The 25,409-nt window shown below is 37.1% G+C and overlaps 3 protein-coding genes across 6 annotated transcripts in view; 1 reads left to right on the top strand and 2 right to left on the bottom strand.

Moving 5' to 3' along the window:
• NSD (Nuclear receptor binding SET domain protein) overlaps positions 1-373 on the bottom strand; it is a 51,662-nt gene extending 51,289 nt beyond the window's left edge. Inside the window, exon 1 of the mRNA XM_071687392.1 lies at positions 238-373. The gene's annotated coding sequence lies outside the window, so the exon portion shown is untranslated. The remainder of the gene's footprint in view (positions 1-237) is intronic.
• On the top strand, positions 89-22,070 carry LOC139762476 (secretion-regulating guanine nucleotide exchange factor). 3 transcript variants are annotated; one of them, XM_071687397.1, is made up of 8 exons: positions 89-215; positions 8,830-8,918; positions 9,517-9,660; positions 10,265-10,444; positions 11,148-11,357; positions 13,542-13,648; positions 15,321-15,548; positions 17,338-22,070. In XM_071687397.1, the coding sequence occupies exons 2-8, from the start codon at positions 8,850-8,852 to the stop codon at positions 17,588-17,590; spliced, it is 1,191 nt and encodes a 396-aa protein (XP_071543498.1). In that variant the 5' UTR covers positions 89-215; positions 8,830-8,849; the 3' UTR covers positions 17,591-22,070. The 3 variants fall into 3 exon arrangements, with proteins under 3 accessions (XP_071543498.1, XP_071543496.1, XP_071543497.1); XM_071687395.1 differs by lacking the exon at positions 89-215 and adding an exon at positions 7,931-8,123; XM_071687396.1 differs by lacking the exon at positions 89-215 and adding an exon at positions 7,935-8,272.
• LOC139762477 (uncharacterized) overlaps positions 19,931-25,409 on the bottom strand; it is a 16,233-nt gene continuing 10,754 nt past the window's right edge. For both annotated transcript variants that reach the window (XM_071687399.1, XM_071687400.1), the window contains one exon: positions 19,931-25,402. In XM_071687399.1, the coding sequence (XP_071543500.1) occupies positions 25,259-25,402 (144 nt within the window). In that variant the 3' untranslated portion in view covers positions 19,931-25,258. The remainder of the gene's footprint in view (positions 25,403-25,409) is intronic.

Here is a 25,409-nt window from a genome sequence, read left to right as displayed (position 1 = left end):
AGTTTCGCAGCCATACGCTGTATCAACAAGAGACAAAATGATTTGTTTACCTTGTTTACCTCAAGGTAGCGAACTCTCAAAGCTTTGGTGATATTGTGCACCTGATAAGGCGGATGATGTGGATATACAGGATGAAATTTACCTGTATCGCTTTATAAAGCACATAAGACCACATGTCAACATATTTCCTACACAGCCTTTCTCAGATTCCTCAGGTAAATCAGATATACGCCTCACCTCTACCATCCGTTTCCTCAGCTTCATATGTCGAGTGTGACGAGGTCATCAAAACATGTCTTACTATTGCAGCATTTCATAACTGTTCATCGTCAGGAGAGAATATCCACCTGTAACTTTTCCATTTATAGATCCAGCCTAGCCCTTGAAGCACCAATACAGCTGACATATTTTTTTCCCCCAACAGTAAGCAGCCTACGACCCAAGAAACGTCACCTGAAGTAACCTTGATTTCCAGCAGTTCCCTTGTCATTGCTGCACCTTTCTCACAGTATCTGATGGGGGAAGGATATTCTTATTTATATATGTCATGCCCCTTCAATGGCAGATGCATGAGATAATACCCCTTATTGGTGAAAAAAATCTCAACATTAACATCAATTACAGCATATCGGTAGTTCTTACTGAAAAAGATGTGTATATTTGCCTTTACAGGTCACAATTATTTTTTCAAAGGAACAGGACTTTAGGAAGCTGAATCACTCTGTCCCGCACCTTTGTAGTGCCACCAAATGTGATTAATGATATTTAATGGGACGTGTATTCTATTTTCAGGTACTTAACATACCCATTCGTGCGTGAACAAGTTGTATATCTTAGTACATATTTTCATTACAGATCAGCATATACTATTACATATGATCTTTTAAGAATGATAATTACAAACATTTCATAATTCATAATTTTTTTCACAGCTATTTAATGGAAGACAATAACCCAGACTTGTTTACAAATCTGTAAGTTAGTCCTTCAGGAACATTTCAACTATTAAGGAACACTTACTGAGAAACGATTTACTGTAAAGCAGTCCTTTCAAGTACTATGTACCACTTAGTTATGCCTCCTCTTCTCTAATTTTTCATTATGATAAGGAAAAAGATGGGGAAAAAGGGGATTCAATGTATATATGTTTTTCACCACCAAGACTAATGAACACATGAAATTCTAAGTGTTGGTACCACTTCTGATCTTTCATTGTGCTAATTCAAGGAATAACATACATTTTACCAACATAGAGTGATCTACAAAATTGGGAAATGGCAATACACTAATTTTCAAGCAATATTATTCATCCAACTGCGGCAGAATATAGTGGATCTTTTGACTTTATTACAGAATATATATATATATATATATATATATATATATATATATATATATATATATATATATATATATATATATATATATATATGGTTGAGAGAGCAGAAGAGGGTGTTTTGAAATGGTTTGGGCACATGGAGAGAATGAGTGAGGAAAGATTGACCAAGAGGACATATGTGTCGGAGGTGGAGGGAACGAGGAGAAGAGGGAGACCAAATTGGAGGTGGAAAGATGGAGTGAAAAAGATTTTGTGTGATCGGGGCCTGAACATGCAGGAGGGTGAAAGGAGGGCAAGGAATATATATATATCATCAGTGGGGATAGGGAAGGCAACTAAAAGGGGTAGGGGCAGGGAGCTGGAAATCCTCCCCTCCAGTTTTAACTTTTCCAAAAGGAACAGAGAAGGGGATCAAGTGAGGATTTTCCCTCTTAGGATCAGTCCTCTGTTCTTGACGCTACCTCGCTAACGCGGGAAATGGCGAATAATATATATACATATATATATATATATATATATATATATATATATATATATATATATATATATATATATATATTTTCTTTTTTCCAAAGAGGGAACAGAAGGGGGCCAGGTGAGGATATTCCCTCAAAGGCTCAGTCCTCTGGTCTCAACGCTACCTCGCTAATGCGGGAGATGGCGAATAGTATGAAAGAAAAAAAAAAAAAAAAAATATATATATATATATAAATATATATATATATATATATATATATATATATATATATATATATATATATATATATATATATTGGAAAGGATCACAATTTTGCGCGTGATCAAGATATTCCTATGAGTCCACGGGGAAAATGAAACACGAAAAGTTTCCAAGTGCACTTTCGTGTAATAATCACATCATTAGGGGAGGCACATGTTTACCAAATGGCGTCCTAGCTTCGTCTCTTCGATGTATATCAACTGACTGTTATATTTCTCTCTTGTGTCTCCCCTGATGATGTGATTATTACACGAAAGTGCACTTGGGAACTTTTCGTGTTTCATTTTCCCCGTGGACTCATAGGAATATATATATATATATATATATATATATATATATATATATATATATATATATATATATATATAATATATATATATGTATATATATATATATATATATATATATATATATATATATATATATATATATATATATATATATATATAAAATTCAACCTAGTCAAACATAAAAACCTTGCTTCTATTCATATTTACTCTCAACTTTTTTCACACATTCTTCCGTTCAGTCACGAACTTCTGCAATTCCTCACTCGAATCTGCCACCAGTGTAGTCTCATCAGTGAACAACAATTGACTCACTTCCCGTGACCCCTCATCCTCCATAGACTGCATACTCGCCCTTCTCTCCAAGACTCTTGCATTTCTCTCTCATCTCTCCATCCGTAACAAATTAAACGGCCGATTTTATATTAGACACCCCTGCCGTAGACCAAACTTCAATTGGAACCATTCCATCTTCTCTCCCTACTCGTACACATGCATTACACACTTGATAAAACTCACTGCTTCGAGCAGCTTTTCTCCATTATATATTCTTAAGACCTTCCATAAGGCATCTCGATCAACCCTGTCGTATGCTGTCTCCAGACCCATGAATGCCATATACAAATTCATCTGTTTCTCTAAGTATTTCTCACATTCTTTAAAGCAAATGCCAGATTCACACAACCGATACCACTTCTAAAACCACACTGTTCCTCCCCAATCTGATGCTCTGTACATTCCCCCACTCTCTCAATCACTACCCTACTCTCCCATACAACCTACCAGGTACATTCAACAACTGTAATTTGAAACCTCACTATTATCCCCGATGCCTTTATACAGTTGCACTATACATGCATTCTGCCAATCTTCAGACAATGAAAAATGAAAATCCTAACAAACCAATCATTAACACAGTCACCCCTCCCCTCTCTAGAAATTTGAATAAAATGCCATCCACTCCAGGCACCTTGCTGCATTTCATCATACGTAAGGCTTTCACCGCCTCTTCTTTCTTCACCAAACCACTCTTCATGACTCTCTTACCTACCATACCACCTAGACCCAAGCACCGTCCATCTACCTCCCTGTCAATTATTTTTGCCCACATCAGTCTAGAATTTACAACTCCTTTCTTAGCTCTTGTCACTTCGCCAACCCCTATCTTTACTCCGGACATTTCTAAACAATTCTTTCCCCTTATCCTAGAGCTTTATCTCACTCACGAGCCAGAACACCCAGGTTTCTTTCTCCAAACACTCTACCTATCTTCCCTTTCCTCTCGTTTTCTCTACATCCACACACATTTAGACACCCCCAGCCTGAGCCTTCGAAGAGGATGAGCACTCCCCTCTTTGTTTCTTCCTCTGTTCCATCTTTTAGCAACTGAAATACAAGGGGAGGGTTTCCAACCCCCACCCTCACACCCCGGTTACGCCCCCTTATGTCGCCTTCTGCGGCATGGAGGGAATACAGAAGAATTTTCTCCCCTTCCTCAGGTTGTAATATATATATATATATATATATATATATATATATATATATATATATATATATATATTTTTTTTTTTATACTTTGTCGCTGTCTCCCGCGTTTGCGAGGTAGCGCAAGGAAACAGACGAAAGAAATGGCCCAACCCCCCCCCCCCATACACATGTATATACATACGTCCACACACGCAAATATACATACCTACACAGCTTTCCATGGTTTACCCCAGACGCTTCACATGCCTTGATTCAATCCACTGACAGCACGTCAACCCCGGTATACCACATCGCTCCAATTCACTCTATTCCTTGCCCTCCTTTCACCCTCCTGCATGTTCAGGCCCCGATCACACAAAATCTTTTTCACTCCATCTTTCCACCTCCAATTTGGTCTCCCTCTTCTCCTTGTTCCCTCCACCTCCGACACATGTATCCTCTTGGTCAATCTTTCCTCACTCATCCTCTCCATGTGCCCAAACCACTTCAAAACACCCTCTTCTGCTCTCTCAACCACGCTCTTTTTATTTCCACACATCTCTCTTACCCTTACGTTACTCACTCGATCAAACCACCTCACACCACACATTGTCCTCAAACATCTCATTTCCAGCACATCCATCCTCCTGCGCACAACTCTGTCCATAGCCCACGCCTCGCAACCATACAACATTGTTGGAACCACTATTCCTTCAAACATACCCATTTTTGCTTTCCGAGATAATGTTCTCGACTTCCACACATTCTTCAAGGCCCCCACAATTTTCGCCCCCTCCCCCACCCTATGATCCACTTCCGCTTCCATGGTTCCATCCGCTGCCAGATCCACTCCCAGATATCTAAAACACTTCACTTCCTCCAGTTTTTCTCCATTCAAACTCACCTCCCAATTGACTTGACCCTCAACCCTACTGTACCTAATAACCTTGCTCTTATTCACATTTACTCTTAACTTTCTTCTTCCACACACTTTACCAAACTCAGTCACCAGCTTCTGCAGTTTCTCACATGAATCAGCCACCAGCGCTGTATCATCAGCGAACAACAACTGACTCACTTCCCAAGCTCTCTCATCCCCAACAGACTTCATACTTGCCCCTCTTTCCAAAACTCTTGCATTTACCTCCCTAACAACCCCATCCATAAACAAATTAAACAACCATCGAGACATCACACACCCCTGCCGCAAACCTACAATCACTGAGAACCAATCACTTTCCTCTCTTCCTACACGCACACATGCCTTACATCCTCGATAAAAACTTTTCACCGCTTCCAACAATATATATATATATATATATATATATATATATATATATATATATATATATATATATATATATATATATATATCGTGTGTATGTGAGTGTTAATCATGACAAAATTTGCTACAGCACCCATAAAAGATTGGAGGAATTAGCATGGACCAAAGGAAGTCATATACCACTCAAAATGGCAAATGCAGAGTTGCATTACGATTGACAACTACTTACAAACAAGCACAAATGCATCAGCATATGGAAAATACTGTCTGTCTAATCATGAGTTAGCAGTAGCCATAGCACACAAGCTGGTGCCTTCAGTGACTGCAGCTGAGATAAATAAAAAAAAAAAAGACCTTTTTCACTCCTAATGCTGTCATTTATTTAGGATGAACATACGTTGGAATCCGTAGTGCAAAACAGACATCTTCGATTGGTGTCAGCCATTTGAAGGACATACAACGTAAGCGTGAGCTAAAGTACACAAACAGTTGACATTATAGCTAAACCAGTGATTGTCACACGTAAAAGGCCTCATTAAGGTTCTTTCCTTACAGAAACTCTCACATATGTAAATCTTTACTCTTGCTCATATGATTTTGATACACTCTCCATTATAACTAATTCAACTGGTAGGAGAGCATTCAGACGGATAAAAGAAGCGTGGCATCATGAGCTATGATGTAGATGGTACTGTTCTCCCTCGTAAACCACAATGAACCCACTTGGATAATCAGGAAGAGAGCGTAGACAATGACAAAGGAACAAAACGCGGGGAATGACGACATGGAGAGAAAGGTCTACGTAGTTATGGCCGGTATGTGCTCCAGATTGTTATGTGTGATGACATGGCAAACTGATCAGGGCGTTTCCTGAATGCCAACAATTCACTTCTGTCTATAATGAGCAGTAAGTAAATATGAAGAGTCATCGACATATGACTTCAGATGCCTAAAAATCCAGGATAAGCTGTACAAAAGGATGGGTATTGAGTATATACTTTGCCTTCCAAACATCACTCAATTAACATGCAAGCAAATCTAGAGACTATTTGTATCAACAATTACCACAGTACAGAAGATTGTCACAGTGTGCACATTTCGCTTGGCCGCAAGACAAGGGGAACTGATCTGTGCAGTTGCATACTTGGACAATCAGGAAGAGCAGGTATGACATGATGTTGTTGAGACAAATGGGTTGTCTGCAAGACTACCTCCCTGCGTTGAAGGTGGGCACTTGTAATTGAAATAACCGCGTACTTATGTGCGAGAGGAAGTATGAGCTGCATGTACTAATATATGTAAAGTTTGTTTAATAGGCGTAGTTTGTGTAGTGTAGCAATAAATAGATTTGGAACATGTTTTGAATACCGCAAACTGGACGAGCATATCGAAGTTTCATTTTCATGAAAACTGTTGATTTTATGTTGCATAACGGTCTCAGCTATTACACCCCCCCCCACCCACCCCCATAACAAAGGTGAACACACCCTTTAATACCTCCATCGAAAGTTACATGATAAATGAAAGGCTCTCCAAACTTGTTGGCGGACTCTGCCAGTAAGCGGTAACAAACGCTTGCAAGGTCACCTTTAACTAGGCTGTATCATCGGCAGTGGACGGGACCTTCTTGTAACAAAGGAATCATCTCACTCTGCCTCCTGTTGAACCCCAGCCACGTTAGTGCAGGAGCCCAATAAACAGGATATAAGGTTACAATATGAATAAGTGTTCCCGACCTCTGTATGATCGAGGTTACACCGTGCGGAAAATGTTAACTGTTGGTGGGTCTGTATCGCTGGGAGTACAGTATCGTGAAAGAACCTCTTGCTTCCTAAGAGTCTACATTTCCCTGTTACTGATGGGAGCGCAGTCATGGGCTGCAGGAGTCCTTAAAAGGTTGTTTCAAAGAAATTGGTCCTGAGGTAATTATATATATATATATATATATATATATATATATATATATATATATATATATATATATATATATATATATATGCAACAGTCACGACTGGAAAGAAAATAAAAACGGTGTGGATGTAATATGCGAAAGTACTCACCATTATCTTCTTTCCAGTCCAGTGCTGATTGTTGCATACATCTCTTCACGGTGAAGAGAAGGTTCTGCATATATATATATATATATATATATATATATATATATATATATATATATATATATATATATATATATAATGAATGAAACTTACACAAGGTACGTTATAACAAGTGTCTAAACCTTATTAAACGTGAAACTCCTTGTTAGGATTCCGTAATTTAAAGATTTTTCGGTAAATGATTTTGATGCTTCACGTGGATTATTAGTTGTTCTTTACTTTTGGGCTTCAAAGCACTCCAAATGTTAGATGTCGATATTTTCTGGCCATGGTGAAAAATATTTACGAATGTATGGCGTCTGTACGTTATACTACCATTGTGTTATTACTTGGATCCTGTAGATTCTTGGATATTCGCATTCCTAAAAAAAAAAAATCAGTTTATGCTTGTTACTGATGGACTTACGTCTCCATTTCTTTTTTTTCACTTAATATTTGTCTTGGCTCATTATTCTTTAATCAAAGATAATCGTACATTGATTGACTTCCCGTAAAAGAACGACATGAACATCCTTTCTGTTTTCATACGTTGCCACGATAAATACCAATCTATTCCTTAAACCGTATTATTTTACGTCAAAGTGAACACCCTACCATTATCCATACCTAGTCCTAGATATGCCCCTTATCCGAATAAAGAAACCAGAAACATTATAAAGGGCAAAGTATCGTAATTTAAACGTGAAGCCTTATAACTTGAGTTTGGTTCGTCTTGGGGGTGGGGGAAAATATTACGCTATCTGATGGGGAAGTCTTTCTTCCGGAACGAGGATGAATCCGGATTGTGTTGCAGAGTACAACCTACATCGTCACATAAACAGATGGTTGCAGTTACAGTCAAGGACACACAGCAGTGACTAGTGTTTAGGGTACCACGCCCTTAACTACGGTAAGGTGTTGCCTCAAGGAATCATCAGTGATAGTGGCCGTAGGTACACGTAGGGCCGTACTGGAACCCTGTGTTGTTCAACCTGGGTTATGGTAACTGGTGGCAAGGAAACGTTTTTCTTGTTGGGCTTCGGTATTTGGTGATAAAAGGTAGGTAAATATTTATTCTCTGAAAGTCTCTGTATAATCAGGTTGGTTGAGAATGTACACAGGGCAAATGAACGCAAACTGGGGAAGAATGTAATGGGTAATTATGAAGTTTGATTCCTTCATTGCGTATTTCTTCCGCCTAGTTACTGACCCAGTGCGCATTTAAAAAAAGATAAATTCAGTTTCCTCCCCCTCACAGAAAGTATCTATATCATATGTAAGTGAAGAAAATTTATTTAAAACTGCCGTGAAGTCACACTTAGCTGAAAACCCTAAAAGGTAGTGTATGATGTGTTTACATGTATGTGAAATGAAACACCACTAGATTCTTTCCATTATTCAGGGCACATAATACACCCTTTTGCACTCTTCTCCTTCATTATAGAGGAGAGCTAACTACTGTTTTGGGTATTTTTTAAATAAACCTGTTTTTTACAGTACATCTGTGTGTATCTAACAGTGTGGTGTCTCCTGATTCTTTTTCATATGCTGATGATACTTTGTATTTAATATCAGCATTTTCCCTCAAATTGAGATAGAATTTCGTATACCCACAGATGAGGAGCGGTGCCTGAAAATGACGGCCTTATATGCCTGGGGGGCCAATAGCCATGGGCAGCTCGGCCTGGGCTTTGTCAGCGAGCAGGTCTGTGAAAGTGATTACTTTCCCTAGTCTTCTTTGATATTAAAGAGTTACACACTTTTGTGCAAGCCCATTAATGATGTTGGTCTGACATGATTGATTGTATTACATGTTACAGATGTATTTGTTAACTTCTAGGAGTGTAGATACTTTTAAATTTCCAGGATTAATGGTTTTTATGAAGTTTGTTGGAAAAATGTATATTTGAATGAGATATTGAAGATTAGAAATGTTGTTAGATATTTAGTAAATATTTGTATGCATAGCAGTATGCACTTGAAGTGATAATGTGAGTTTTGAGATTGTATCTGAAAGTTTAAGTAATGGTGAAATACAAAAGTTGTGACAGCTGTGTGTTTCGGGCATTTTTATACCAAAGAAATAGAAATGGGTAATTGTACTTGTTGAAAACATTGAAGATCAATTGACAAGTCTGATTTGTTTCACCTTGTTTTGCTACATATTTGTTTTGTAGGAATGAAACTAACAAAACTAAAAGCCTAGGGTCATGTTTATTTCCCCCTTAGCTGATCTTTTTGAAAGCATTGAACCACCACCAGTTTATTTTTTTTAATGAAAACCCATTCATGATATTTGACAGGTGTGTATGCCTACTCGTGTTGATGATCTCCCAGACACTTTAAGTGAGCCTTCCATACGCATTGCTGTTGGTGGTGGTGGTCATACCTTCCTTTTAACTGCTCATGGACGACTCTTTGGTGCTGGATGGAACACCAATGGACAGGTAGTGTTTTACAGCTGTGATAACAAGCTTTCCTGATCTTTATATGATTTCATAACAGCCCAGAGTTAAACCTTGTCTCATACTTGTATTCTCTTTCTCTTAGCTGCTTCTGTATTTATATCTCTTAAGTACTGGACATTTTATATTATGGTATTACATATGTCTGTAGCCAATGAGTATGAGTAAACCAATTTGCTGATTCAAGATAAGGTGATCTTTTTACTGAATCATCCCCAAAATTATTTTGTATCTAATGTTTTACAAAATTTATTCTCCATTTCATCACTTATCACATGCATATGACATCTGTACATATGTAAATAAAGCAGTCATTGCTCTGGTTTGAGATTTTTTATTGGAAGAGTGTTAAAGAGGTCATTAAGGGTAATGTATGAATCAAAGTGTTTTATGAATAATGGCAAAACTAGGATTGCATTTGGTTTGTATCTGTAGCAAATTATGTAAGATTACAGTTTTGAGTTGCAGATCTTTTGCACGTTGATTTGATGGTTCATTTGGTATTCAGAATTAACTTATATCTGTTTCTCTGGATATTGCCACTTTCAGTTTCGTACACATTTTTATAAGAAATGTATGTTGACAGGTTGGTGTTGGGACTCAGGTGCGTGCTGTGCCAGGTTTCCAGCTCATAAGAGGATTGGAGGGCCATCAGATTACTGGAGCTGCCTGTGGGTGGGCTCACTCAATTGCCCTAAGCCAGTCTGGACAAGTCTGGGTTTGGGGGTCAAACAGTCATGGCCAGTTAGGGCTTCCAAAGGATGAGGTGAGACTGAAACTTTAAAGATGTCTGGCAGCTTACTGTTTAAACATCTCTAATATTTAGCAAGAATGAAATAGATTTCTTTCACTGAGTGTCAATTTTGGTTGTTGTGTAATAGTTTTCTTTCTTCTTTTTGGTTGCTGCTTTGATTCGTGTATATCCTGGGGTTATAAATAGTCATGGTGCTTAAATCAGAGATTGAATGGGAATTGAGTGTTTGCAAAAAGCAGATAACAACTAGGAGTGTAACTATCTAGCTGACTGTCATCATTAGATCTGCCCTCAGTTCCATAGGGTGGCTTGGGTTTTCATAGCTTTTCATATCACTGACATGCATCCTTTACCTATGCCCAGCAAGTGTATTTAGATATTAACTTCTACACTAATACAATGGACCATTCTTTCGTCTGTTTCCTTGCGATACCTCGCTAACACGGGAGACAGCGACAAAGCAAAGTAAATGAATGAATAGATAACTAATGCAAGAACTGTTGTCTTTAAAGATTTGCTCTGAAAGTTATTGTGTGGTTGAGATGATGCTATGCAAAAGTAAAACATTATTTTCCTGTAAAACTATGTTTCACATGTTGTTTCATGTTCACATCAGGATGATATATGTTATGTATGTGAATGAAAGAGAGAAAGAGCAAGTCAAAAGCTAATTTGGAAAAGGGGTATTACTATACCATTCATATTCTTGCCATAGGTGCCTTTCACAAGCCTTCCGATCTGCCTGGATTTGACAAATGTGGTGAGTGTGTCTGCTGGATTACGTCACACTGCTGCAGCCACACGGGATGGAAGAGCTTATACCTGGGGTCAAGGTCACCGTGGACAACTTGGACACATAGACAGTGAGGGTCAGTTAGTGAAGCAACAACCCACTCCAAGAGTTGTGGATCATATAGAAGGAAAGGTACGAGTATTATCGAGCATCAGAAGAAAGGCATTTTATGTTTAGTAGGCTAAGGTTGATAATTTTGTGGAAGTTTGTGTATAAAAACTTACGGTGCTTGATAACCTGATGATAAGAGCTGAAAGGTATGTTTATATAGTGTATTAAAAGTAACTACTTGATTCTTAATCCTTGCCCTGCAATTCATGGTATAGCTGTACTCGCCAATGCAGCAACTGTACATGAAAATAATCAAGGTCTCTATTATGGCAGAATAACCTTTAGATATATAAAACACCTAAACAACTATGAAACAATGCAGGAACTAAAAACTTACAATGTTGCATATGTTGTTTGGGGGCAGCACCAAGGATACTCGTGTGAGGTGGGAGAGATATTTATATTCTATTTAGTGGTTGATAAATGGGCTTTTATTTATTTATTTGTTTATTTATTTTGGGGGTGCCAGTCTCCCTCCCTTGAATTATAGAATATACTCACTCAATAATGATAATTAATATTTTCTTACAATTGATCTAACACTTTCCATCCCTCAAAAGGAAAGCTGAATGTGTATATTATGACCTGTAACATAGAGAAATAGAGTGGAAGAGCACTGCAGGGAGAGTAATGGGGAAGAATGTGTGGAATAGTGTATGTGAGGGTGGCATTTAAGGGATAAATGGAGACTCATTTTCTGTGGCCAACCACATGATGGGAGTTCTTGAAGGGAACAGGCATCAGAGATTTAGATAGATATTCATGTTTAACTATTACATTGATTTACACAGTTGACCAATGAACCACCATTGTCAGTCTCATCACCTTCATGAAATAATGACAATTTAATAACAAAATTTTTTATTTTCCTGTGCAGCATCAAACATAATTTCATTGAATACCTCCATCAGCTGTTTTATGTTATCAGATGTCAGGAATTTAATTTCCTTCAAAACTCATCTCTATTTTCAAAATAAACTAAATTTTGGAAATTTTACTTTGAAAATTTGATTTATATATGTAATTGAGTTTAACATACACACACCTTAAAGACTGCTTAGTTCTCTAAGGCACAATGTGTTCTTAATACCACTCTTGTTTAGAACTTTTCATCATTGCCTTGGTGAACTCACATTTCCCACTCCTTTGAAAATTGAGAACCCCTCCTGCAGACAATCCAGCATATTTGAAAGCCTGTTGCATTCTATATCACACTGTCAATCAGTAAACACCTAAACAGATTTGAAACATTGAAAAAACAATATAAGGTAAACTTACTACATAGAGAAATCCATGCTGTGGAGGATGGGGAGGATGGAGGGCGGCTGGACATACCTACCACTGTATCCTTGGACAAAGCCATATTTCAAGGCTATTGTCTACAGTTCCCAGAACGTATTTAGCTTTCACAAACATTGATAGACATTACAACACAATTATGATGCAACCTTTAAGGTAAATGGCTGTAAAACTTTAGGTTTAGAGGAAAAGATATGGGAATCATGGCTAGAAATCTTGCAAGATTGTTATTTGTCTTATGGGTGAATAATGTATCATGTCCTTTGGTAACATATGATCATAGGGACCCCATGGTGCACTCTTAAAGCTGCAGCTTTAAGATATAGAAAGTTGGGGCCCTAGATACAGACATTAGTACTCAGAAGTCAGGGCCCATAAATCTAGGGTCAGCATTTAGGAGAGTGTTGTATTGAGAGAGTACAGAAAAAAAAATAGATGTGTAGTGAGAGACCTTTATGGCTGACAGAGTAATGTTAATCTTGGTAGAATGGCAGCATGTGTACTTGGCTAATTGTAAGGGAAATGTTGATGAAAAAAGTGATATAGGGTCATAGGAGAGTGATAGTTAGTTGAGATAGTTAGTTGGTCTGGAGGGTTTTAGAATTGGCATACTGTTAGCAAATTTCTATATGTTAGGGATTTTGATGTGTAGCCAGAAGTGAAAATATCTGTTAGTGCTTCATTTGCCACTGGGCCAAAATATTTTCCATGAAAGTTTGATATGTTGTCAGGGCCTGTTGCAGGAGAGTTCTTCAAGGTTTTATTTGTATTGCTTGTGTCCATGGGAGTGCTCATAATTTTTGCAAAAAAAAAAAAAAATTGGTTCCATTCAGAAAAGACTAAGTTGTTAGTCATTCATTTCATTGAATGGATACTGTATCAAGATTTTTCTTTCTTTTTCTTTAGGTACTAAGTGTTGCTTGTGGACAGAACACGACCTATGCTCTCACTGCTGAGGGTCAAGTCTTAGCTTGGGGAGATAATAAATGGGGACAGCTTGCACATGATCCAAGGTAAGAATCTATTTGTGTATTAATTACAACTTTTTCCTTGCTGCAGTAAGATGATTCAAGCAAAACTTTCTTGAAGTGCCATGAATGTTGTACATGTGTGCATTGTTTTTCCTCTGTTACCTGTACTATCACATTTTGTCTTTTGACCTCATCAGTTTGTATTGTTAGTTTTCACTCGCAGAAATCATGAACACTTTTCTTTCCAAATATATTCTCTTTATATGCCTATACCACTTCACTCTATCTCCATCATATTCAGCAGTCTAATGGGTTCCATATATATTATATGAAAATTGACAGCTTGAGGGTTATTAGAATAGAGTTAAACTTAGGTAAATAGAGAGAAAAATTTTAATTGGCCCTCTGTCATTTTAAATGAACATAAACATTTTTGCAAGGTAATTTATGTTCAGGATGAGACTCGTGTAACTTCAGTATCTGCAACCAATTGTTATTATGGGATGGCATTCCCTATTTAAAAGGGGCTGGCTCAGTTTAGGGCTTCATGTATGAAAAGCATGATGTATTTTGGTATTAGTGTTGCTTGCCTCAGTCCACAAGTGGTTATGCTGTGAGTGAGAAGTTTTCTTCAACAAGGCTGTATCATCTTGAATAGACAGAAAGGCATACAGTCTCATTGAAGACAATCTCACTCCAAAGGATTCTATGGTTTCCTTGCTTTTGTGTGAAAATGCAGTCCAGAAGCTGCAGGAGCCCCATAAAAGGGGTTCTGGGATTGTATGATAAGCTTATGGGATTTATTTTTCCCTTTTTAGACAATCACTTGAATATCTTTACCATTGAGTTTACTGAACATTTCTTCCCATTAGTAAGTATCGCACATAGTTGGTTGATTTTTTACTTTTGAAGTTAGTCCAAATAGAATATCATTCGGAAAGGAATTGCAAAATACTGTAAGAGGAAGGATGTTGAAATGGTACTGATATGTGAACTTGGGTATAAAAAACTAGATAAGATGGTATGAGTTTGAGAGAACAGATAAGGGAAAAAGATTGATCATATTGACAGTTTAAGGGGGCTTAGTTCCAGAATGTTATTGGATGAGGAATTAAAAAGATTGAGCCTTCTGTATGCAAAAGAGTTATAAGGGTGGATGATTATTTTAAGTTATGTAATAAGTTGAATATTATAAATTGTTTTGAAAAGAATAACCCATTATTTAACACTGTGAGTAAGATTTGTACCTAATAACTTCAATGTTTTGTGATGCATGTCATCTAAAACTTTCATGTGCTTTTGATGGTTGGAATTTCTTTTAAATTCTTTCATAGGATCTGTCTTGTACTTTTATTTGTTATGTTTGTTGTGGATAACTTTATATTTTTACATTATGATTAATGTAATAAAACTTTGTGTTTTGTTTCTTTTTGTATTACCAGAACCATATCAATATATTAGATAATGCATATTTTTTGAAATAAGACTATTAAAGATGGTTGGAATTTCTTTTAAAGTCTTTCATAGGATCTGTCTTGTACTTTTTATTTGTTATGTTTGTTGTGGATAACTTTATATTTTTACATTATGGTTAATGTAATAAAACTTTGTGTTTTGTTTCTTTTTGTATTACCAGAACCATATTAATATATTAGATAATGCATATTTCTTGAAATGAGACTATTAAAGAGGGCCTTTCATTGCAAATGAACAGGAATGTAGCCTACTTCACATGCCCCTTGACAATACCTCATAACTACTTTGGTGGAGAACGTGTGATGTGGCTGCGAGCTGGATGGACTCATTGTGTAGTTGGTGTAACATCTGGTGCTGTCTATGTTTGGGGAAGGGCTGACTATGGACAGCTAGGGCCTTTGGAGGATGAGAAAGAGGACTCTAGTTCAGACACCACGGCATATGAAGTTCTTCATAAGCGCTACAGGTAAAAGTCTTATTCCTTGAGGGTTTGTTCAAGATATATTTAATTTTTTCTGTATTATAAGCAAGTTAAAGCTCTGGTTATGATTCTGAAATTTCAATTCATTACAATAAGAGTATGACATGAGGTTTTGAAGGGGGGACAAAGCAGAATGATACAAGGATTAGGCCTCTAGTAATGGTGTTACTCTTTGTATGTGTTGATAATATGTTTTGGGCATTAGAAATCCACCATTTCATGAATGACATGCTTGAAAAGCATACCTTTCATTCAGGAATCAGTCAAAAATATTTATACATCTTTCAATAGCAAAAAATCTTATTTTCCTGGAAATTGTTTTGTACTTTTACTAGCACCATGGGCTGGGGTTGGGAACACCATTTACATGAAATTAATTTCAACAGATGGTGCAAGTGTGTAAGTATTGAATCCAAATCATGTAAATAGGAATAGGGTAATTGTAAAGGCAAATTGATAGAATTACTGAATAGAGGATATTTGAACATTTAATCATTCACAGTAATGCAGGAATGACAATGATTACAAATATTTTTCTTGCATGGTATATACATGGAGTGGAGGGCTGGAAATATTCCCCTCCAGGTTTTACTTTTCCAAAAGGAAGAACAGAGAAGAAGGCCAAGTGAGGATATTCCCTCAAGGGCTCAGTCCTCTGTTCTTAACGCTATCTCGCTGATGCGAGAAATGGCAAATGTATGATTTTTTTATTATACTTAGTCGCTGTCTCCCACATCAGCAAGGTGGCATAAGGAAACAGTTGAGGAATGGCCCAACCCACCTACATACACATATATATACATAAACGCCCATACACGCACATATACATACATATACATTTCATTGTATACATACATATACATACACAGACATGTACATATATGCACATGTACATATTCATACTTGCTGCCTTCATCCATTCCCGTCACCATCCTACCACACATGAAATAGCACCCCCCACAAAAACCCTTGTCTTTCCCCTTGTATATTTTCAAAGGCCCACTAGATATGCACCCACCTGAAACCACACTTTCCAGACATAAATGATTAACACTCCCATATATGCTTGTAACATCACCCATCTCTAAAATATGACAAACATTGATTCATCATATCCAAAGAACCTTCATGTCCATGTTGCACCTACCACAACAGAGACACCAAACACTTACTGCTCAGTTGTCTTGCTCTCTCTGCTGATAGACATGTAGATGCACACACAACATTGTAACACTTTATGGTCCCACTTAATTGTACATAGCCAGTTTTTTTAGTGGTGTGGGAGCCTGAAATGGATAGAAGGGACTCCTAGAGCAGGAGGTAAGTAGCAGACAATCTCCTATTACCTGAGGCATACCTCAACATGAAGGTCCTTTAGTATGGAAACAACATCATAATCACATTACAAAACCTTAACATCACAGTCGTCCCGTCAAACATGTAGCATTACTTTACACAATTTGAACAAAGGCTCATCCAGAGTAGAATGTCTACATCTCCACAGAAGTCCTCAGTCTCTTTGTTAATCTCGGACTGACATGAATCCAGCTCACACCCTGCAATTACCTTGAATAGACAGTCCTATTACATTTAGTGGCAGTGTGGTCATTATGCATTATTTCACTGAAAACTTGCTGTGTAATGTTTCCATTTGTCTTGAAAGAGGCATTTGAGCAATGTTTCCATCAGTTCACTTTGCCAAGGCATAGATTGGAAAGTCTCAGAGATCAAAGAATTTTTGTTATACAAGTTCATTTCAGATATTTTTTGACAGATATATCCCAAGTTGCCTAAGCCTGAACAAGAGTATACGAGGTGTGGCGTGTGGGTCAGAACACAATCTTGCCATAACGGGGAGCACAGGTGAAGATGGTTTGCTCTATACTTGGGGGTGGAATGAGCATGGCAATTGTGGCAATGGGACAACAAATAACATTCATCAGCCTACAAGAGTTCTACTTCCAGGAAACCTACAGGTTATAGGAGCTGGCTCAGGACACTCATTTGCTCTTGTTAAGCTCTTTTAATGTTTGTGTTTACTGTGAAAAGAGACTTCAGATATACTTTGTATAGTATAGTGCATATGTTTTTAGTGCAGGAAAGAAATAATTGTGATGGATGTGTAGCTGATTGTGAGGCTTTATCTCAAGTTGGAAAGCTCATTGTGGGGTTCTTGTTTGCTCTTAACCCTACACAGTTACCCTTATTTGGATGCTAATGGCTAGTGATTTTTATGTTTTTTGCAACTTGGTTTTGGCAGTAATCACTGAGTGCTTGGTTTTGTTTTTGCTCATGAAGTCCAAACCTTTTTGAATAATAAATACAGATTGTAATTTTCATCTTGTTGGCTTTTAACTTGAACTACTATTACTTTATCTCTGCTTGTTTGTACTAAATATGTGGTGGCAATACTCAGATAAACTACGCTTAAACATTAATTATCTAGGACTGATATTACTGAAACTATATTATACCTCATTGAAGAGGTATAGATTTTGTGGGTCAGGTCCTGGATGATTAATGATTATTTTGGGTGATTTAAGTGATGTATATATAACCAGAAGTCTTTCCAGCAGTATTGAAAACAAGATTAATTGAGACATATGTCAGCACTTAATACAATCATAATAGGATACTTATACATGCCATGTTACGTTAGTATCAGAAGTATTGTTGTTAAATATGTGCTGTTTTAGCTCATGTATTGGAATGCTTTAAATTCATGTACTGAATGCTTAGAAAATATAAGCAAACTGAATATTTGACGTCAATTTTTTCATAAACATTATTGTATGACACATTTCATTCAGCAGTGACATAGGTGGGAAATAACACCATGTTAAAGAATTTGATCAGTTTGGTAGACTGGTTATGATTTTACGTTCCTTAAATGAAAAATCTTTTCATTAGAATGAATAAATAGGGAATTAGTGAAATGGTTGTTTGAAATATGTTATAGATAAACATTCTAAAAAGAGACTTTACACTTGTGGTGTAAAATGAAGCAGGTAGAATCCAGTAACTCTCTCTCTCTCTCTCTCTCTCTCTCTCTCTCTCTCTCTCTCTGTATGTGTATGTGTACTCTGGTGACTGAGTTTGGTAAAGTGTGTGGAAGAAGAAAGTTAAGAGTAAATGTGAATAAGAGCAAGGTTATTAGGTACAGTAGGGTTGAGGGTCAAGTCAATTGGGAGGTGAGTTTGAATGGAGAAAAACTGGAGGAAGTGAAGTCTTTTAGATATCTGGGAGTGGATCTGGCAGCGGATGGAACCATGGAAGCGGAAGTGGATCATAGGGTGGGGGAGGGGGCGAAAATTTTGGGAGCCTTGAAAAATGTGTGGAAGTCGAGAACATTATCTCGGAAAGCAAAAATGGGTATGTTTGAAGGAATAGTGGTTCCAACAATGTTGTATGGTTGCGAGGCGTGGGCTATGGATAGAGTTGTGCGCAGGAGGATGGATGTGCTGGAAATGAGATGTTTGAGGACAATGTGTGGTGTGAGGTGGTTTGATCGAGTAAGTAACGTAAGGGTAAGAGAGATGTGTGGAAATAAAAAGAGCGTGGTTGAGAGAGCAGAAGAGGGTGTTTTGAAATGGTTTGGGCACATGGAGAGAATGAGTGAGGAAAGATTGACCAAGAGGATATATGTGTCGGAGGTGGAGGGAACGAGGAGAAGAGGGAGACCAAATTGGAGGTGGAAAGATGGAGTGAAAAAGATTTTGTGTGATCGGGGCCTGAACATGCAGGAGGGTGAAAGGAGGGCAAGGAATAGAGTGAATTGGAGCGATGTGGTATACAGGGGTTGACGTGCTGTCAGTGGATTGAATCAAGGCATGTGAAGCGTCTGGGGTAAACCATGGAAAGCTGTGTAGGTATGTATATTTGCGTGTGTGGACGTGTGTATGTGCATGTGTATGGGGGGGGTTGGGCCATTTCTTTCGTCTGTTTCCTTGCGCTACCTCGCAAACGCGGGAGACAGCGACAAAGTATAAAAAAAAAAAAAAAAAAAAAAAAATATATATATATTCGTGCTCTCAGTGGATTGAACCAGGGCATGTGAAGCATCTGGGGTAAACAATTGCAAGTTTTGTGGGGCCTGGATGTGGAAAGGGAGCTGTGGTTTGTGCATTATACATGACAGCTAGAGACTGAGTGTGAATGAACAAAGGGCCACATTTGTTCACACTCAGTCTCTAGCTGCTATGTGTTTATAGGGGTACTGCTGCACTCAGAGGTCTGGCCACATCAGATGAGACCATAAGTCATAAAGTATAGTGATATGTAGGGAGAGCAAGGGGCAATTGAGCAGCAAGTGGTAATTGTCTACACTGTGGTGGTTGCATCATGAGCATGAAGAGGCTTGAGATATGTTGAACTGATGTTTGTATTGTAGGGATTGGTTCATGTATGGCGAGTGTGGTTGCAAATGCATGTTTGTCTGGTGGGTTGGTATTGAAGACTTAGTTGGGAAGGTGGTTGTTTGGTGCTTGTTGAGTCAATTCAGTGGGTATTTGTATGTCAGTGTTATGTTTGTTAGTGTTAGGGGTATCTGTGAGTAGAGGTTGCTTAAATGTGAGGCAGGGGTAAGCTTTTTCTTTCTACTTTGGTGTATAGTATAGTTTGAATGAGAAAGGTCAAGTGCTGTTGTAAAAAACTGAATGCCAAGTATGTGGAAGTGAAATTATACTGGAAGAATCTATTTTGTTGTGTAGGTGGTGAGTGCTTGATGTTGCTAGGGAGCTACTGATTAGTCAAATCACTCTGAGGGGTATTTTTAATTCTGTAATGGATCAACTTTTCAGACAGATTGGATTCTGAAGGCAGCAGCGATAAAGGGAGGTAGAGGAGGGGGAGTTGGATGGTTTGGCAGGTCTTAGGATGAGTACATTGTTAACACACTTTCATATGTTTGCTGTTTCCTATCTCAGCGAGGTGACATCAAGAACTCATAACTGAGCTTTATGGTTAATTCCATTCTTGGATCCTTTCTCTATTCCTTCTTTTGAAAAGTAGTAATGGAAGTTGGCAGAATTTCCAATTCCCTACTCCCTTCTCTTTGTCACCTTCTGTATTGTGAAGGAGATATGTGGTTAGTGTTCTTTCTCCTGTCCAGTAATTTTTTTTTTTTCATACTTTTTAGTGAGGCATATATCTGTATTTTTTAACATGAGGTTTTTGCAACATCTTTAGGTTTTTCTTAAGATGACCATAAAACGTGTTCTTATTGAAATATATATCTGCCTTTTCTACCATTTCTGGTTTTACATTTGTATAGCTCATGCAGAATCTTAAGACACAATGGTCACCTTGCATTTTTATGCTGTTGACACTGATGACTTTTTTTTCTTATTCAGCTTTGTGGTTCTTCCTGCTGTCACAGTGAGATGAAAAATGTAAAGTATTCTCCAAACACCACAATTACCAACAGGCTTCTCAATTTTAAATGTCAGACTCATCATTGTTGAAATTATTTGTTGAAGAATTCTACATAGAGGTTTAATAGTCAGAGTAATGGATCAGTTATCACTTGCTTGTACTTAGACAAAAGAAATATGAAATTTGCTTCATCCTTTCAGTATATAGAATTATTTATTCTCAGCTTTATTAGTTCATGTATAAGGAGTGCTCATCTGATACACTGATGAATACAGTCCATACTTCTTTATTCCTCCTCTGTAGGCATTCCTCTTTGGACATTTCCACTTCACTGTTAGAGTATTTTATTCCATGTCAGTATTTATATAACAGCAAATTTCATATTTCTGACATCAGAAGAAGATGTACCTGTATTCATGCTAAAAGTTATGATGAAGACAACTTAGGTTTGCAATTTACTGGAGATTGCTAATGAATCCTGTTATGAATTTTAATGCAATACTTTTTTGGGAACCGGCCACATTTGAAGTATAGTAGCAGCCCCTGATTTGCTAATACAGTTAATGTAAGTGCATGAATCCTGTTCAGAATAAGCTTCTGTGCATGAAGTTCATCTCAAACCACAGTTGCATCACAAGTTCATGGCTATCTACAGGCTATTGAAGCTTTTTCCTCTCCATGAAGGACCTGATAATTGTTATGGTTTCATTTTGGTCTGTCTCTTTCCTAGCCAGCAATGCACCTGAGAAAATTTTGTCATTCTGATATTTATTTCACTTTTGTTTCACTGGTTTATAGTTATATGATTACCCATGCAGAATTTTCACTGTTCATCTTTGACTTGTTATTAAGAACAGCAAGACATTGTTACTACAGATCCATTTAAAATTGTTTTTGATTATTGAGTTAATGCTGAGATCTTCACTGATTCTGTTTAACATACGTTAATCAGTTAAATTGTATGCCTTTCCAATTAGATCTGTCACAGACCTTTCCTAAATTAATGTAACCACTGAAAAAGTATTCTTAAAGTCTATGTCGGTCTACCACATTCCATTTAGAGCTCAAGTCTGTTGTTTGTAGTGTTTTTACGAGTGATTTTAAAGTGGAAAATAAAATTAAGTTTCTTTAAAAGATTTTTATTTGATAAACTTCATTGTGGAAAAAACAATTAAGTATAATCATGCATCACATAGTATTTCCCAGCAAGATTAAGAATGATCCTTTAGGGTAGCAGATTCATAAACCTCAGTAGCCTGTGGGAACAATCATAATAGAGTTGCTGTTTTTCCCATCATTGGTTCATTTCTGTTTCAGACATGTGAATTGAATAAACTAAGTTTCGGACTTATCATGCAAGATGGTGAACATCCACTAACAGTGAAATGTTTGAGGATTAAATAATAATGAAGCCTACAGAGATTCCTTAAAGCTCATCCATTTCAAATGCGAATCACAACCAGCAGTGGTATTATTAGTAGCTTTAGCTCGCCTATACACAGTACGTCAATCTATACTTTTTCATATTACTGATACAATCAATCATTCCATAGTGATATTATTCTTAAGGGAGAATGTTACTTGACAATTCTATCACGATACTTTCTTTTATGCTTGTTCCCACAGTAGTGAAGTAGCATCAGGAACATATGACTGGACCTCATAGGAAATACCCTCACTTGGCCCCCTCCTGTTTTCTTTTCTTGGAAAGTAATAATGCAGTCATATATTCTCGACCCTCTTAGTTCCTTCTACAACTTGCAGATGTATAGGTTGTATCCTTTCTTCCCTATCCCCAGTAATTGTCAATAATGAATAAAATGAACTGACATTAAATCAAGATCAAAACAAAACAAAACTTTATCTATCTATATCTCTGACACATGTTTCTGGGAACTCCCATGAAGGGGATAGCTACAGAAACAGAGTGTCCTCTTATCCCCATACTTATGTTCCTCCCCCACATACAGCATTCCATGCATTCTTCCCTCTTTTCTCTCCCTTCAGTACTCTTCTGTTCCATTCCCCATGTTGGAAGTGGTCTTCCTTTCACACCAACCCCTTCAATTACACTGTCACACACCATCTATGTAAACTCCCCATCTCGCAGTCTTTCCATGTGCAAATCTCTCACATGAACTCCTTGTTACTTTCTTCATTCTATCTAGTCATACCACATGCTTCTCAACCCATTACCACAGCTTGGATTCTTGACTTTTGAGATTAATATCATCAAGTATTCCAAGCTGCTATGGGCATTCTGACACAAATGGCCACATCATACATTAGTGTCCAAGGCTTTAGCAATTTTTAATACTGCTTGCTACAAGCCTTCCAAGTTTGATTTTGGTATCAAAGAATGTGGTGACTGCAGCTTTAATGAAGGCAAACCATCATAAAGTACTCCTCAGTTTTTTGTTTTTATCATACTATATGCCATTTCCCATGTCAGCAAAGTAGCGTTAAGAACAGAGGATTTATTTGACTTGTGTCGCCCTGATCTGAATACAATGTGCAAAATTATATCTTGATCATGGGATTTTGAACATATTTTCTATGTGCTTTGCTTTCATTTATATGGGACAGATCAGGTGCATGGGAATCTTAATTCACTCATACATAACCTAAACTAATTTTCAATGAGCTAAAAAGGAAAAAGGCTTTCTGTACTAATATAAGCTAATAACATAAACTACTGGGGAAACCAAAATTATGTTCAATCCCACAACATGAAGGTCTTTTTGTGTCACCCAGTACTTTTCTTCTACTAGATTGCTACCTAACTGGCTAAATGTGTGGGAAATATTCTGTTTGTCATGTGCTACATATACTTCATTATTAGTCCATTTTGAAAAGTACAGTCTAGAACAAAAGTAACAAAAAATCTGTAAATGTTAACAAAACAAAAATGTAAAAATAATTCAAAACCAGAAATAAAATGAATATTTCCTTGTAAAGAAGCTTAGACAGCATGTCTGCAATCACTAAAATCAAGGTGTGATGTTGGATATAACTGAAAGAAATAGATGAATCATTATTAGAAGTACAAAACTGAAACCATGTAAGAATTTTCCTCTCAAAGCTCAATTGTCTGTTCCTTGTGCTAACTATCTTAGGCAGGAATCAGCAAATGGTATGGTATGACTGAAAGACTATTGCAAAACCCCCAAAAAATCCATTTAGAGGACTCATGCATTTGCAAGGTTGCATTCCACACTGGAGCAGGGAGAGAATGGACTTTGGAGTAATGAGTTCCTTGGGGGACAATACTTTCTCATGTTCACTGATAATAATACAACATTACTGATAGTGACACCTTGCTCGTGGTGTAACCATATGCAGGTGGGGTCTGTATAACCTGCAAGGAATAAATGATAGATGTATGTATGCCTGTTTGAAAGTCTGATACTTTTTAAGAAGGCATGTTAGACAGATGTGTGGGAGTTAAATTTATGGGATGTATGACTGGAGTGGATTTTGGGGTATTTGACTTGTTGAAAGGTAGAGATGGCTATGCAAAGGAAGATGAGAAAATTGAGAAAAAAAGGTAAATGGTTTTGAAAGACAGGTGATGGCAAATACTCAAGCTTCAGCCTTTTAGGTTAATTTTCTCAAAATTTTCATGATCTACTACTTTCAAATTTTACTTATCTTTGAAAGTGAGCAATTTTTGTATCTTCATTTCTATTCTTGAAGCAACAAGTGGAAAATGACTTATGAACATGACAGTTAAAGCAGCATAATTTTTTTTTTACAAATGTTTGGAGCCTTGTTGGTAGGCCTGTAACAACTGAAAAGCATAGTCATAATCAATGCTTATTCACTATTTTTCATACAATCCTCTTATATGAAAGAAGGAAATATTAATAAAATACATGATATAAATACCTACGTCAATTATTCATGCACGATACAAATATAGACATAGTTACAGAAGCCATGAGAATGACAATATCAGACTATTTGAAACAATATAAAACTAAACATCTGAAGCATGATATTAAGGCACTACATTTCCTTCATCAGTAAACAATTTTTCCCCCTTTTTAATGAATGATGTCAAAGATAGTAATGAGAAGAATTTCCCTCCATGTGACAGGTGATGAAAGGGCAGAATAGTCAATAAGCACTGAAAACTCCCCTGATTAATGAGAAAGATTTACAGTTTTCTATCTTTCACCTAAGACACTGAAGTAAATAACATTTCAGTTATTCACTAACATATAAATTAATAAAAACCATACCTGTATACATCTTGAAAATAAATGTTAGCTTCATATGTTTTAAAGCATATGCACCAATTCCATTATACTAATTTTGAGTTAATAAGAAGTAATATCTGCAAGCTCTGCCTTGGGTGGTTTTAAAGATAAACTGAACATATACATGGGCTGCTGCACATTGAAATAGTATTTGAAGTAAGTATGCTGTGCTTCAAAGCCTCTTTTGTAATACAACTCCCGAGCCTGTAAT

Source organism: Panulirus ornatus, chromosome 43 (assembly GCF_036320965.1).
Source record: "Panulirus ornatus isolate Po-2019 chromosome 43, ASM3632096v1, whole genome shotgun sequence".
Classification (NCBI taxonomy): domain Eukaryota; kingdom Metazoa; phylum Arthropoda; class Malacostraca; order Decapoda; family Palinuridae; genus Panulirus; species Panulirus ornatus.
The sequence above is the reverse complement of the archived record's forward strand: the minus strand, read 5'-3'. Positions and strand labels throughout refer to the sequence as shown.